At 35.1% G+C, this 15,372-nt stretch overlaps 1 protein-coding gene across 1 annotated transcript; it reads right to left on the minus strand.

Moving 5' to 3' along the window:
• Nucleotides 1–6,116: 6,116 nt before the first annotated feature.
• Nucleotides 6,117–11,029, minus strand: LOC108336069 (beta-glucuronosyltransferase GlcAT14A). The gene is made up of 4 exons (XM_017572381.2): nt 10,206–11,029; nt 7,350–7,425; nt 7,130–7,245; nt 6,117–7,043 (listed from the first exon to the last, which is right to left on the minus strand). Exons 1-4 carry the CDS (start codon nt 10,687–10,689, stop codon nt 6,502–6,504), a joined length of 1,218 nt encoding a protein of 405 aa, XP_017427870.1. The 5' UTR covers nt 10,690–11,029; the 3' UTR covers nt 6,117–6,501.
• Nucleotides 11,030–15,372: the final 4,343 nt, after the last annotated feature.

Genomic DNA, 15,372 nt, shown 5'->3' on the forward strand with positions numbered 1-15,372 from the left:
TTTACACATCTCTAGTTCCAGAGTTAAATAATTTCAGTAAATAGTTTATTATATTTAAAGACTTGGGGTCGTGGAATCGGACGAAATTCAATTATTTACAATATCTTCCAAATTTCCAAAGCCAAAAGTAATATATATTTATGTATATATAAAATAGATGCCCTTTTTTCAACCATAAGTAGAACTGTTTTACTTCTTTTTCATATTTTTTTAATGAAACAGAAAAAGAATTACAATAGTTAATAACAATTTTCACAAAAGGATATTACTATTTTCATATAAGAGATAATTGTAATGTGACTTATTAATGCAAAATAAAATATTTACGTTTTAGAATTATTATATTGAAATAAAACATTTCTTATTTTAATTTAATTACTTTAACTCATATTTTTCACTTTTTAATTTTCTTTCTAACTCGTCATTCACCTAATTGCAAGAAAAGGATAGTTAAATAAAAATAAAATAAATATTTTAAGCACTTAATATAACACAATTTTCTAATAAGTACATAGTTAAAAATATCTAAATTTTAACTAAGCCAAAAAATCAAATTGTATAAAATTTAGTATAATTTAGCATAAGTTATATTAATAAAATTTCATCCTTCTTTTTTATATAGTCAAGTTAAAGACTTTGTGTCTTTTGGTCTACGTGGAAGAATATGAAGTCGTATTCTAAAGTCAAGTCTTCGTTTGCTCTCCAAGTCTATATTGGAAAAGTATTTGTTAAGGATTTGGTTAAAGAGGCATAATTATATATTTCAAATCCATGAATCTAGGTGTTCAAAATGAGCAAGTAGGTACTATATCGTATATCCATCCGGTCAGTTATAGATCAGGCGGTTAATTATTGTTGAAACACAAACAAACTTTCATCAGGACTAGATGATAGAGAAGTTGGATCAATCGGTTAATGTTTCAGGTGATTAACTTTAATGCTGAACAACTTAAAAGTAAAATGTGATTACTAACAATTGGGTCGGTCAAAATACCACTCCAAAATCTATATATATATATATATATATATAGGTTTGAGGTAAGAAGGTATGTGATATGCATTTACTGTGCCATTAATATTTGAACTGTCAAACGTTGAGTTAACTTTGACATTGGAGTACCTTCTGCAGGTACCCTTCGAACGGTCTGGACGAACAACTACAAGAGGACTTGGAGTTGAAGACTACTTTGGACCCTTTAGCAATCTACTAGGCATTGGACTCGATCCTATACCTCGAAACATTTTGGTGTACACTGTAAGACCGAGTATTCAACAACCAACAAAACCCTATGGTGACTCTAAGAAACATGACAAACAATGTCATGGCTGAAGTACTTGAAAAACACTAGAAGGGGAGTGGGGGTTGAATAGTGTTAATGAAAAAAATTCTTTTCGAAACCCTTCTAATATAGCACGTTGTAAAGCTTTATGATTTTCTTTTAAATGTTTAGACACTCTACCTAATAAAAGATTGTTTCAAGAAATACTTTTTTTGTACTATTCATAATGTACACTACAGGGTTTATAGGACTTACTTTGTTTAATAGTAATCATTTAGCTTAGAAAGTTCGTGTGTTTAGAAATAATGTACACTGCAGGTTTTGTTAGAGAAGTGTTTAGGCAAGAGAGGAAGTAATTGCACAGATATTTTATACTGGTTCACTCCAACTGAGCTACGTTCAGCCTCCTTCGTAGAGGGTTCCACTATAATCTTCACAATACACTGAGTATTTGCACCACTTCTGGTCTTCTCAGTCAATAACCTCTTATTACCCTAAACTGTATGAGTATTCTCACCACTGTTGGTATCCTCAGTCAACGAATAATCTCCTATTACCCTAAACTGGATGAGTATTCACACCACTTCTGGTACTAAACAACCTTACCTAGATTTCCTTTAACTCAACTGAGTTTAACAAGTGTTTTAATTCTCTTCAGAATTGCAATCAACGAGTCGTTCAAACTATTATTCTCATAGAGAGGATGTAATTATAATACAATTAAGTCTAAACACTCGCAGATGTTTCTATCTTTTCTCTTTCTCTCTTTCTTACAAACAGTAAGCGATATAATAATGAAGTTCGAGAGTATTTCTTTTCTTCTCTTTTCTCTTCTTCTCTTTTTCTGCTCAGATGTATTCTTTTTCTTGGGCTCTTTCTTTTCTTTTTGAACACTTCTCAAGATGAATATTTCGTTGTAAGTTTTTCTCTTGTTATCCTCTCTTTTTTTCTTATTTGAAAGCTCTTGTATTTATAGGCTTTTTGGATAAATTTTCGTTAGACTAAGCTTTTGGTCTTGATTATTGTGCTTTCTCTTTGTTCGTGTACAACAACCTTTGGATAAAGTCAACTTGACCCACTAAACTTCATTTAACCTCCCAGTAAAAGGGTCACCCACTAAACTTTCTGCCAAATTGTGATTGTGATATCCACAAATGACCTTCAATATCCATTCGTCGCCATTAGAAGATGACTTGCCCCTTAACTTAAAAAGACACTCAAATTTTCGAGTGTCGTATATACTAGGTTGAACATTAGGCTTGTATTTCTTATACTTTCCACCTCTTTTACATCTTACTAACCACGACAAATCCTAAATGATATGCAATCCTTCTTACCCATTCAATCAAAGCATCACAAGAGAAAAAAAATTCATTTGTGATAAAATTATTTGTTAGATCTCCCTCTGCCACTACATACATAAAAGAAGAAAATTTTGATATGAAATTAGAATTTAGTTGAGAATCTATATCATATGAATATTCTTCCATTTTATATAATCACAAAATATTCACTCATGATTATCTAACATTATTCATTATAATCTACAACTTTATTAAAAAATATATAACAAATTTTAAATAAATTCTAAATAATAAAACACCAAAATAAAATAATTAAAATCTATCTAATATGCATACACTAAGAAAAATAAAAATTAAAAAAAATACACACATATAAAAATACCAAAATAATTAAAATTATAAATAAATACTAAAAATTAAAAATTAAAATCAAAATATTCGAAAATTCATTCGAATATCGTTGAAGGACCCAACCAATTTTGAAATTCGTTGAAAGGTATTTTGATTTCCTTCAATAAAATTCAAAATTAGTTGAAAATCCAAATATAAAAACAGTACACCTTGTTCAACGAAGTGAGTTCAACTCCATATACCACCAAAGCACGACCAACCATCAATGAAGAACACCTCCCACTCAATGGTCCACCACGACAAAGAAGGAACAAAAAAGAAGGTCCACCACGAGAGAGAAGAAACAAAGAAGAAGGACCACCAAATGAAAATGGAAGCCATGGAAGTAGAATGGACCACACACCAAAGAAGAAACAAAGCTTTCAAAGAATTTTGGGAATACAGAGTGTATAAAATCGAAAGAAGGTTGTTCGAAGTTGGTGCAGTTGACCAATCTCATTTACTGAATTATCAAACTCATTTACTATGGGGTGTATATCCAGTACTTGTACTTGGAAGTGCAAGAAAAAGAATTTGGAAGTGCAGGAAGAATTACCGAACTACAAAACATGAGTTGGGCCACGTGAGCAAAACTAACCCAATCTTACACCTACATAGACCTACTTAGTCCAAAGGTTTGATGAAAAAAAAAAGCTAACTAAATCCCAATATCTTACATAACTAACGATATTTCCCGCCAAAAATAAAACTAACCCTGCCATCCTTTCCTTTCCTTTCTTGGCTCACAATTCCTTGGGTAAGGAGCAATGGCTTCTCCCACCACCTCCTTCCTCACTCTCTCTTCTCCTCCTCATTCCCCTCCCTTTCTCCTCCACCTCCTCCACCACCTCCACCACCCTCCTTGACGCCGTGGAGTTCCTCTCCTCCTCGGGCTTCCAATGCATGGCCCTGCACCTCGAACTAGCCTCCCAAACCCTCCAACCACACCACTCCCTCACCATATTCGCCCCCACCGACGCCGCCTTCGAACGCCTCCCACACCACCTTTCCCTCTCCCTCCTCCGCTACCACCTCCTCCCCCACGCCTTCTCCCTCCACAGCCTCACCTCCCTCCCCTTCGGCGCCAGCATCCTCACACTCCTCCCCAACCACTCCCTCACCATCACCACCACCAGCCCCACCATCACCATCTCCATCAACAACGTCACCCTCGTCCCCTCCCGCGTCTTCCATCACCCCAACCTCACCATCTTCCCCACCACCAACTTCTTCGACCCACGCTTCCACCTCACACCCCCACACCCCCGTCCAAAACCAAACCCTCCCACCATCTGCCCCCCTTCTCCCCACAACCACCTCTCCCGCGCCGCCCGCCTCCTCCGTTCCCACCGCTTCTCCCTCGTCGCCTCCCTCCTCGACCTCCAGCTTCCCTCGCCTGCAACCGCTGTAAACTCACCCTCTTCGCCCCACCTGACAAGGCGCTGAGTCACGCCGCGCACAACCTCACCCATCTCTCTGCGCTTCTTCGCCACCACCTCGTCCCCTGCAAGATCGTCTGGCGCGAACTTGCAGAGCTCAGGGACGGAACCTTGATTGGGACCTACGAGAAAGGGTTTTCTCTCAATGTCATCGTGTCCAAGACTCACACTTTGTTGCTCAATGGTGTGCAGGTCGTTTTTCCCGACATGTTTCGCGGTGACTGCCTCGTGGTCCATGGCTTTCAACACGTTTTTTCGCGTCACAATGTGAAACAACATCACCATGCAAAGCATGACACGTATCGGGTTACGGATGCACAAGATTACGATGAACATGAAGTGTCTTCTCATTCTCCCGAGTTTGATGATGACAACCGCCACGGTGAGGGAAATTCTGCAGGGCATTACCACTTCTCTGTTTTTCATTAGCTGTGTGTTCTGTGGTGTTTGTTCTTGTAGTTTTATATAATTCGGTCTTGAATTGTTCTTTGTTATGTTTTCTTGTTTTCTTCTTTTTTTTTACTACGTATTTTCTAGCTGACACAACATTGGTCTTGGTGAGTTTATTTGGAGAAGAAAAGTATACTAGTGCTGCATGAAATGGAACTTATACATGAATTGAATTGAACGTGCTTCTGTCACAATATAGCAGTGAATTAATTTACATGTTCATTGTGCTTGTTACTAGTAATATTTGAATAAGAGCCAAATTCAATTTTGTTGTCTATAACTATAAGGTTAGTTTCCGAATGGTTTTAGAGAATGTATACTTTTAGTTAAGGGATTACCGGAAGATGATGCGATTACTACATAATGATATAGATTCAGGAACTTACTACATGGTATAATGAACAAAGGCACAAAGGGGTCGCGCATTCTTTTGTTAGCTTGCTTGCAACAACGACTGAGTTTAGGTGAATTCTTTGGAAAGAAAAATACTGGTGCATTTGATATTTCATGAAAGGGAACTTGGCAAGAATTGAATGTTCTTCTCTTACTGCAGATATGAACTTTATGACATGGAGCTTCTGTTAACAATGAAAAACACACACACACTCTTCTCTAGCTACTAGTCTTGGTTTATCCATATTCCACAGTTCCAAATTTTGTTTGCTTCACTGTACACAAATTCAAACAACAATCACGAACAGTGAGCATGCATTGATCTCACAAAATGTTTCAGTTGACCTTAGGTGTCAACCTGTTTCATCAGTCTATCAATTTTTAGAGTCGCATATCAAAAGCCTTGGACAACAATATATTGTATTGTTCCACATCAATTGAAGTCTTGCGGGTGTAGGATCTCCTTAACTTCTAATGATCCCGTAAATATACGCACGTCAAAACATCTGGTATCAAAACACTGTAAGTTATTTAGTTGGGTTTGGGAGTGTAATAAACACTTGAGTGTAATAGTCATTCCCTTACATGTGGAATCAAAGAACATGGACAAAAATGGAGGAAACGGGTAGGCTTTCTGTACCATCTTACATGTCACAACTTTTAAATTTGATCAAGAGCTAGAAATGAAGATTCAACATAATAGCAACAGTTCAATGCAAGTTTACTGGACTTTCAATATTTTGGGGTGAGTTGTAAGCAGAGTCCGTGTTTCTCCCTCCATATTCATAAAAATGTCTTTGATAGTATCCGTGGTCCAAAGCAAATGTATCCAAAATATCAAGTGGTGCTAGGGAAATGAGTGAGAGCGTGGAAAATGACAAGCATATCTTATAAAGAATGAAATTTCTGTTCTAAAAGTCTAAAATCCCAAAGAGGGTGAAAAGCATACAGTAAATACAATAAGATAATATTGGAAGCAGGGGCTGCAAGCTCTCATCATCGATCAAATGGGATGAAGACATCAGAGGATCCACTGGAAATATCAAGACCCCAAATCTCTAACATACTCCCTTCCCCGCCACAACTCTGTACCAGACTCCCAATAACTGCCACGAGAGCCTCATCAACCCCCTCCTTAAAAATTGAATTGCATTGGTGTTCAAAGAATGTGCCCCGAATTAATAGCAGCTTCAACTGGTCAATGAAACGAGGTGCACAATAATGCATACCATTCCAAAGATATTTCTAGTCTTGTGTCTCTTCACTGGCAGTAAGACACTGATTCGTGTGTGAGCTCCAGTCATCAAGAAGGCTCGAAACAGAATCCTCGAGCTTCTTAGCCTGAGGACCTGGCTTCAGAATATTGACATCCTCACCCCATTGTGAGCATGGATCCACCCACCAGCTCCTCCGGCCTGAGCACCATGCACCTGGCACAGCATGATTACTCCCACGCTTAAGTATCTTTCTATCAATCATGTCCAAAACTGGGTCACCTACTTCAAATTGTCTAGCAAAAGCAGCACCACTTTCTGCCATCTGGTCATAAACAGATACATTAAGGAAGAGTGGCTCCATCTTCGGAGGATTGTCCCAGATCATATATCGTAAGTCAGCATTTACTGTTGTGTTCTTGAATTCCGGTGCATTGCAAATGACTGAGTGAAAATAACCTTCTTGGGATAACTTGACGTTTGTAAAATACATCAGGAGTGTTCGAGGTAAATTATCCCAACCAAAGATGCAAAACTCCAAGAAGGATCGGCTCAAGATGACCCATGGGGAACCTGCTAGGAAAGGAAAGTATTCAACATTCATTTGTCAAAGTCCATAGATTGAGTTTCTTAGACATTGTATGAAAGAATAGATTTGCCTGTGAAAAGGTTGAATGCATCAGGTGTATCCCGCTTCTGTGTAGCATGAAAAATTTGACTTCTCCTAGCTAAATATAGTCCTGGGTCAACTACAATAGGCTGGAATCTGTCTTTTCTGCATGGGTCAAAAAATACAAAAATATATGACCCAGAGCTTAAAATGTAGAATTACAACAGTATCACAATGAAGAAGCTAAAATTATCAGTAGTTCTCATTACTCTTTCCATCCAAGGTCACTCGTGTGATCAATGAAGTTGAGGTCCCTCTGAACAGAAGAGAAAACGTGGGCCAGATCTGATACAGACATAACATTATGGATTAGAAAGTTGGAAATTCTGCAGAAAGATAGATATATTGATAACTGAGAATATCATCAATGAGTTGTCCTTAAAAAGAAACATAGCACAGCATTATTCAGTGAATAAAGTTCAAAATATTGCAGTCATATACAGCATTTATTCACCTGTAAGATGATGTCCTTAAAAAGAAACATAGCACAGCATTATTCAGTGAATAAAGTTCAAAATATTGCAGTCATATACAGCATTTATTCACCTGTAAGATGAAATAAAATAATGACAGGATGATTTGTAACAATAATATACTAACAAAACCATTACATGTTTTTACATCAGCTGTATATCTAAGTTTGTTTACGAACAGGGTTACGCCAGGCCAGATAAGAAGTATAGCCAGTAAAGAGGTTTTGAGATTCCCCAGCCAGATAACAACATTTTCTAAGATTGCTCATCCCTTCCTTGTGTAGTAAGTCTTTAGCATGAACACTAACACTCGGGCGACAAGCACTCCATTCCTATGTCTGAATAAAAAGTATTTTCTATTGGCTTGAACATGCTCAAGACAGCTGAGGTATGCCTTGCACCCGGCCACACCTAACAAAGGCTTCTATAAGTCTGGACATTTCTATAAGTGATGTTGTTTGGATTGATGGAAAGAGAAGAGAAATCAGTGAAAAGTTTATAATTAATTTGATTGATGAGATAAAATAACAAATTAAATTAATTTGGTAATATAATGAATGGGTATGAATTAAAATTGAAAGATGATTTAAAAATAATTAGATGAAAATATAAACTAAATTGACATGAATTTTAATTAAAATAAAATCATAAAATCTGAATAAATAAAAGGTCATATTTTATAATAATAATAATAATAATATTAAATAAAACATTGATTATAAACTTTTAGTAAATAAAAAAATGTATATAAAATAGCAATATTAAAATAAATTATTTCATAAAGTACCAAAATTTGAATTATTTAAATTAATAAAAATATTATCTCACACACAAATTATATATAAGATTCCCTGCAAATCTTCCCATGCATGCAAAGAAAGTAGGAAATGGGAATTTGATTTTGTTCTTCGGGTTTTCTAGCCATTTTACATTTTGTTTTTCATGCTTCCCTTCTTTTCTTTGCCATCTATGTGTCTGGGCAAATCCATCACTAGAAACAAGTTTGTGCACTAGTGACCATGGTGGGTTTTAAGCTCTTCTAGTTTTTTAGCTATTGGTGGGTTGCTCCTAAAGCTTATAGAACAGGCACAAAGTAGCCCTAGGTTTGTTTTGCATCCAGGGTCCGTGTTCGGGTCTGTTTTTTGTTCCATGCAGGGTTCATGTTTGTGTTATGTTTCATCAACATCATATATTGAAAGTTTCCCCTCAAAGAGATTGGGTTTCTTCACAGATTGCCTTATTCTATCATGTAAGAAGGATGAAGTTTATGAATTATTTCTGGAAATCCAAGGGAAGTTGTGTTGCACCTAGATGAAATTCTCTTTTGTTTGGTAACAAATTATTGCTACTCAAACTAAGGTTGTTAACTGTGTGGTCAAGGTGATCTAATTGGTTGTCTTGTCTTGCTAAGAGGATAATATGTGATTGTTATAAAGTAATGCATACTGCTGAGTATGCCTATAGTAGTGTTATTAATAACTCAACTAGTAAGATCCCATTTGATAGTATCCATCATTTATTCCCTTGTGAGCTCACCAACCTGATGGTCTGATGTCTTCGCTTTTTCTTTGATTCTTTTGGACTCTTCCAAGTGTTATGTTACCCATATTCATGAGTTGCATGACAACCTTAGAGTTTTAGTGTGGGTTCAACTTTGTAGGGAAGCTAGATATATCACACAAAATTAGAAACCCCATCTCCCCTCTATTTTTTATTAAATCACTATGACAAAGATTAATGTTTCTATGTTAAATCATGAACTAATTAAAATACCATACAATTGGAAGATATGATTTTCTTGCTTGTGAGATTAAAGCAACAAAAAACAGATATCAAGTGTTCATGGAACACATTACACATTCAGCTCACAACCAATCTCTTCATCTACCAATAAATATAAAATATCAAAGCATTTAGTCAAACATGCCAGTCCAAATCATTCAATTATTGTGGAGTGTGAAAGGTGTTATCAAACAAGATAAACAGCAATCACAAGCATAAAATAACCTAAAACATTCCCAAGTACAAGGAATCAAACCACACCAAGAACTTCAGCTTTGTTAAATTGGTCAGCCGAGTTCATTTGGTGCACCGAGGGAAGTGTTTTACAAATATGTAGCAACCTCAAAATACATTACTAATCTCTAACAAGAGGATCATTTCACATCCTCCACTCCAAACACCCTTGAACCCCAAATCCCCAATCCCCAAACCGGCCTTGAACACATGTTACTACTAACTCAGCCTCCACACTCCTCTCACTATTTGTGCTCCCTCTATATTAAACCTCTCCGTTTTCAACTTCAAACTTCTTTCCCCTTTCTTCGGGTCCTCTCAACTCATGCAAGGTTATATAACAACACCTTTATTAAGTACAAACAATCACCTAGAAATCACCTCTTTTCGCCTGAGTCCAAAACATTAAGACCAAAACGAAAGACCAGCAAACCGTCCACACAAACTTTCCAATGATCAAAATCATCATGCCACTAACAGACAAGAACAAACACAACAGTTCACTTCCCAAAACAAGCAACTCCACAGAGCAAACAAACCCATGATGCAAAACAGAAATTACCGTATTGGCATTACCATCCTGGGTGACAAGGGGATAATCCCGCGCACTCAAAGTCACAAACCAGTCCCACCCCCCATCAAGTTTCATCATCACAGAAGCAGCCCTCAGAGTGACAGCCACATTGGATGACCCCAAGTAGGTCACATAGTCAGCCTTCCCCACCACATCCACGTTCCGGAAGGCCCGAATCGCCGGCACCGACATAGCAGCGGCGCCCAGCTTCTGCCTCTCCTCATCCCTGGCATCCATTCCAAGGTGGAGCAGGTAGCGGTTTCTGGGGTGATAAACTGCCAGCAGCAACCGGAAGATCCGGTCACCGTCCTTGTTGCCACCGGATATGAAGTACGCAAAAGCAGGAGGGTGGTGAGGACCATGGAGAACAATAGAGGGAAAGGGCATAGGAGAGGTGAAGCAAGAGAAGGAAAAGAACATGAGAATGGAGAGGGAGAGGAATGCTGCAGAGAAGAGGGTGAAGAGCCATTTTTTCTCAACACCCATTAATGGTAATAAATGGTAGTGCTGAAAATGGGAAGTGTGTGGTGTTGGAGCATATGGGTGAGTTCAGAAAGAAAGGACTTTGCCCGAATTCTGGGGTTTGAGATTGGTGGGGTTAATGGGTCAGTGAGGATCTTGTGCCTCTTTCATCAATGTGCATGAAAAAGGGAAAATTGCAAGTGTTGTGTTCTCTCTGTCACGATTTCTCTGTATGAAAAGAGGCCTGAGGATTAGGGTTTTTTCTCAGGTTTGATTTGATGTGATGTTGTTGGGGTCAAAAATGGAGGGGGAGATCAGCGGTTCTTTGCCTCCTTCGCTTCTATTTCTTTCTTCAGTTTCGATCTCAACCATTATTACAAAATCGGGTTAAGCATGTTTCTTTACTTTTAAATATTTTTAAAAATTATGTTTTTGTTATTAAACTAAATTACACATTTATCTTTACATTTTATAAAAATCATATAAAACATTATTTTTAACTAACGGCGAATGAAACTAAACCGAATCCAATGATTTGATACGAGATAAAACTATATACCAATAATATGCTAATTCAATATTATGTTACAAATTTTAAGTTTAACTTAATTTCATGAATTTTATTTATAAATTAAAATTTACACTTACTTATATAATTTTTTATATCTAGTGTGGGATTTTTAATAAAAAGTCATAGATTTACATGTCATTTACGAAAAACAAAAACAAAAAATATTAAAACAAAATAGAAAATAAGTATATAATTTAATTTTAAAACGAAAAAAATGCTTCAACTTAAAAAAAGCTAACATCTTCTAAAGAATCTTGTTACATCTCTTTTTCACTATTGATTGTTTTCTTGTGTGTTTAAGGTTTATTAGAGGAGACTTTGTCTTTTAAGTTTTTAACATATTTTTTTATTATATTAATGATTTACATTTTATTCATTTATTTTATTAATTTAATTACTTTTAGTGTTATTAGTAAAAAAATTCTCATAATTTTTGTGAATAAGTGATTTTAATATTTATAAAGTTCTTTTTACATGTTTAATTTGTCATTTTTTCAAGGTTAAATAATTTTAATTTATTGTTAATATATCATCTTAAAGTGACACTAATACTATTTTCTTATTCATCAAGACATTAATACTAAAATTTAATAACAAATTTTAACACACGACTTTTGACAAACATTATAACACTTTTTCTTGAGAAGGGGCTTATACATTAAGAATAGAATAAAATTATTTGATTTTAAAAGGATTTTTGGAGCATTTGTATGACCTATGAGATGGATTATACCACTTAAAATGATTAGATTACTATAAAATGTGTATCAATATACACAATAATTCAAGCTTTTTAATTACGAGGATGCAATTTCCTTTCAAAATTATTAGAATTAACAAAATTTTGAACTGAAGTTATATTATTGTACTTTAGAAGATATATCTGATTTATATTTGGAAAGTTTGTATGAAAGGATTGTCAGTTTTTTGTTTTGGTCTTAATTTGTTCGACTCAAAAGAGGAAAGAGGTGATTTCTAGGTGATTGGTTGTACTTAATAAAATAATGTGTTGTTATATAATCTTGCATGAGTTGACAGACCTAGGGAAAAAAAGTTTGGAGTTGAAAATGGAGAGCTTTAATATAGAAATTTATTGCTCTTATCGAAATTTGGAGTATGGTCTTTAGAGATGACTTTAGAGATGATAGGAATTGATTGGATTGGAGAATCCAAACATATGCTCTTAAAGGTTGTAAAAGAGGAAAAAATCTACCTGCAAAAAGACTCTTGCTCAAGTGAATAAGAGAGTGAGATCTTTACATATAAAACACTAAGTATGAGTTTTATTATCCTTTTCTGATGAAAATGCATACGTAATTATAGGGTCTCAAAGTCCTATATCATTTATGTGGTTTAAATAAGGATATAATAAAAAACATATGTTTGTTAGAGATAAACTATTAAAAAATATTTAATGGTTTTTTAAAGGATATAATAAAATTTTCGAGATTTTAATAATGGACCCTTATTGGACCGTGCCACTTGCATATTTGGGTCGGGTATCTACATAAGTCCCTTCAGTCTCAGAAATTTGATTTAGACCGGTGGATTGGCCATTCGGTCAAACATTGCCGACTTTGTACAGTTTGTAGGTGGATTGACCATTCGACTAAACTCATGTATCATTTGGCACTTTGATCGAGCTGGTTGGTGGATAGGCCATTCGGCCAAGCTCAATTGAGCTTTGCTTGTAAACTGATCATTCGACCAAGCTTGCTTGTAAATTGGTTATTCGGTCGGGCTTGCTCGAAAGCCGTGATGTAAGAATAACCCTTCCACCTTGTGTTGTTGACTTGAAGAAAACTTTATGCTAGACTGTCAACATAGGCAGGTTCAATTATGTGTTGTCAACTATAAGAGACTTTTGTTGGGTGCTGTTAGTTTGGGCACATACTTGTCTTCTCTTGAAATTGCCTAATGTAGAAGGAAGTGAACGTGACCAAGGTGAAGATTGGTCGACCAGGCTAGCCTATGTTTGAAGTTCGGCCAAAAATTGAATGAGCAAACACCTAAAGGTGTGTCAATTGAAAGGGATCGAAAAAAGATGTTAAAATGAATCCTCAAATGAAAGTGACCAAAGTGAAGATCGAGATAGACGTCTTGGTCAGCTTGTGTATGGAGGTCGACCAAAAACCTGACAAGTTTGAGAATGAGAGGTGTGCCCTGTTTTAGGTCTCTTTGATACATACCTTTTTATTAAAACCAATTTGTTTGTGGACCCGTGTCTTAAAGAGGGTATGTTTTGTTTTTTTTAAATGAAAATTGGGCTTGAGGGATGTGCTGCGTAATTTGGTACGTGTAGGGTGGTTTTGAGAGTATTGGTGGACCATGTGGGGTCCACTTATGAGATTTTGTTAAGATTAATTATGAGTTTTGGTAAATTAAAGAAACTAATGAGATTTGTGTTTAAACCTAGTGATTGGTTGAGTAATGCATGTTATTGAAAATGTTTATGGAATTGTTATGTAAATATTAGCTACATAATTTCCTTGTATTTTCATCGGATGTAAGAGTTTTTCGTATTGCGATGTGATAAGGAGTTTTGGTCTCGCGTGGAGACAGAGATTCGAGTGTCACTCTTCCTCCTGCACAAGAAAACGAAAGGGTTGGATGTCTCGTCCAATAACTTCGACTCGTGCTAAATATAGTTCACCGGTGCACGTAGTATAAGTGTTTTTACTCGTTAGTCCTTGAGAAGTCAGAGAGATAAGTTTGAAGTTACGATAGAGGATAACTCGAATCGTCCTATTTTGTGAAATAGGTTGGTACGACAAAGTGCAAGGAAAAGACATTGGTTTATGAACGGTTTGGTTGTAATATAATTTCTGTGTTGAGATGTGATGTTATGACTTGTTATAGTCTGTGTTTAATATTGTTATATCATGTTATATGCTATAATGTTTTTTGGTTACTCACACTTGCATTTTGAGGTTGTGGTTTCCACCTACGATGATCATACTTGTACGAGAGTAGATGAGGTTGCATGACGCTGGTTTGCAGTAGCTTGACAAGAGAAAGGGAAATAATTACTTTGGGGATTTGCTATATTTATATTCAAATTTAATTTCAGACTTGGTGATTACTGTAAAATTTACGTTTGGAGTTTTCATGTTTATAAGAACATCAAATTTACGTTTGGAGTTTTCATGTTTATAAGAACATCGTTTATGTTTGTGATTTTTGCTTTCGCAATAGTATTTAAATAAAGATCTTTGAATATACGAAGAGTATGTCCTATCTCTTCCAGTTCACAAGATGTCCTATATATATACCTAGGAACAACACAAACACGATCAGAACACACCATTAGAACCACTGATCAGTAGAGACTTATATAGATGACTAAAAAGACACATGGTAAAATAAGGCTCACATACAACTGATAACATAAAAAAATTAAAAAAATGGACTAAAACTCAACTTACACAAATGAAAAAACTGATTAGTCCAAATTGGAGAGCTAGTCATAAAGGTTAATTCTATAATCTCAGTTCTTCAATCAGACGAACAAAGGTAAAGAACTCTTAAAGAAAAGTCAGAAAATTTTTAAAAAGTAATTTTTAAAGATATGATGTATTTTAAAATAATGAAACTCATCCATAACAAAATTATTTATTTTAAAAACTTTTAATATTAAAATTTATTGAATCTCACCATTTTTAAATTATTGTTACTTTTAAATGTCAAATTCTAAATATTTGTATGTAATTTTGATGATTATTTTAATTATAAAAAATTTAATGTGAGACGTGAAAATTTACAATTCCAACCTTCACAAATATAATATTTTGTGTAATGTGACCTTTTTATTTTATAGCTTTCTTATATTTGTTGATAATTATATAATATACGAAATGAAAGGTTTGGTGTCAATTTTTGTCAAGAGTTCATTTGACCAGTCTTTTTGTATTACCGGTTAATTTGGTATTTTATGGTATGTTTAGTAAAAAAACAAGGAAAGTAGTAAAAAATAATTAAAAAAAGAAATGAAGAAAATATATGAAAATAAAATTATTCGATTGAAAAGAAGTAAAATGAAAATGATCTCTTGAGATATTTTTTGATTTGAAAAAAAGTAAATAAATTTACCATGGTAAAGTACATAATATAAACTTGTTCAAACATTAAAATGGGAT

This window comes from Vigna angularis, chromosome 10 (assembly GCF_016808095.1).
Source record: "Vigna angularis cultivar LongXiaoDou No.4 chromosome 10, ASM1680809v1, whole genome shotgun sequence".
NCBI lineage: Eukaryota > Viridiplantae > Streptophyta > Magnoliopsida > Fabales > Fabaceae > Vigna > Vigna angularis.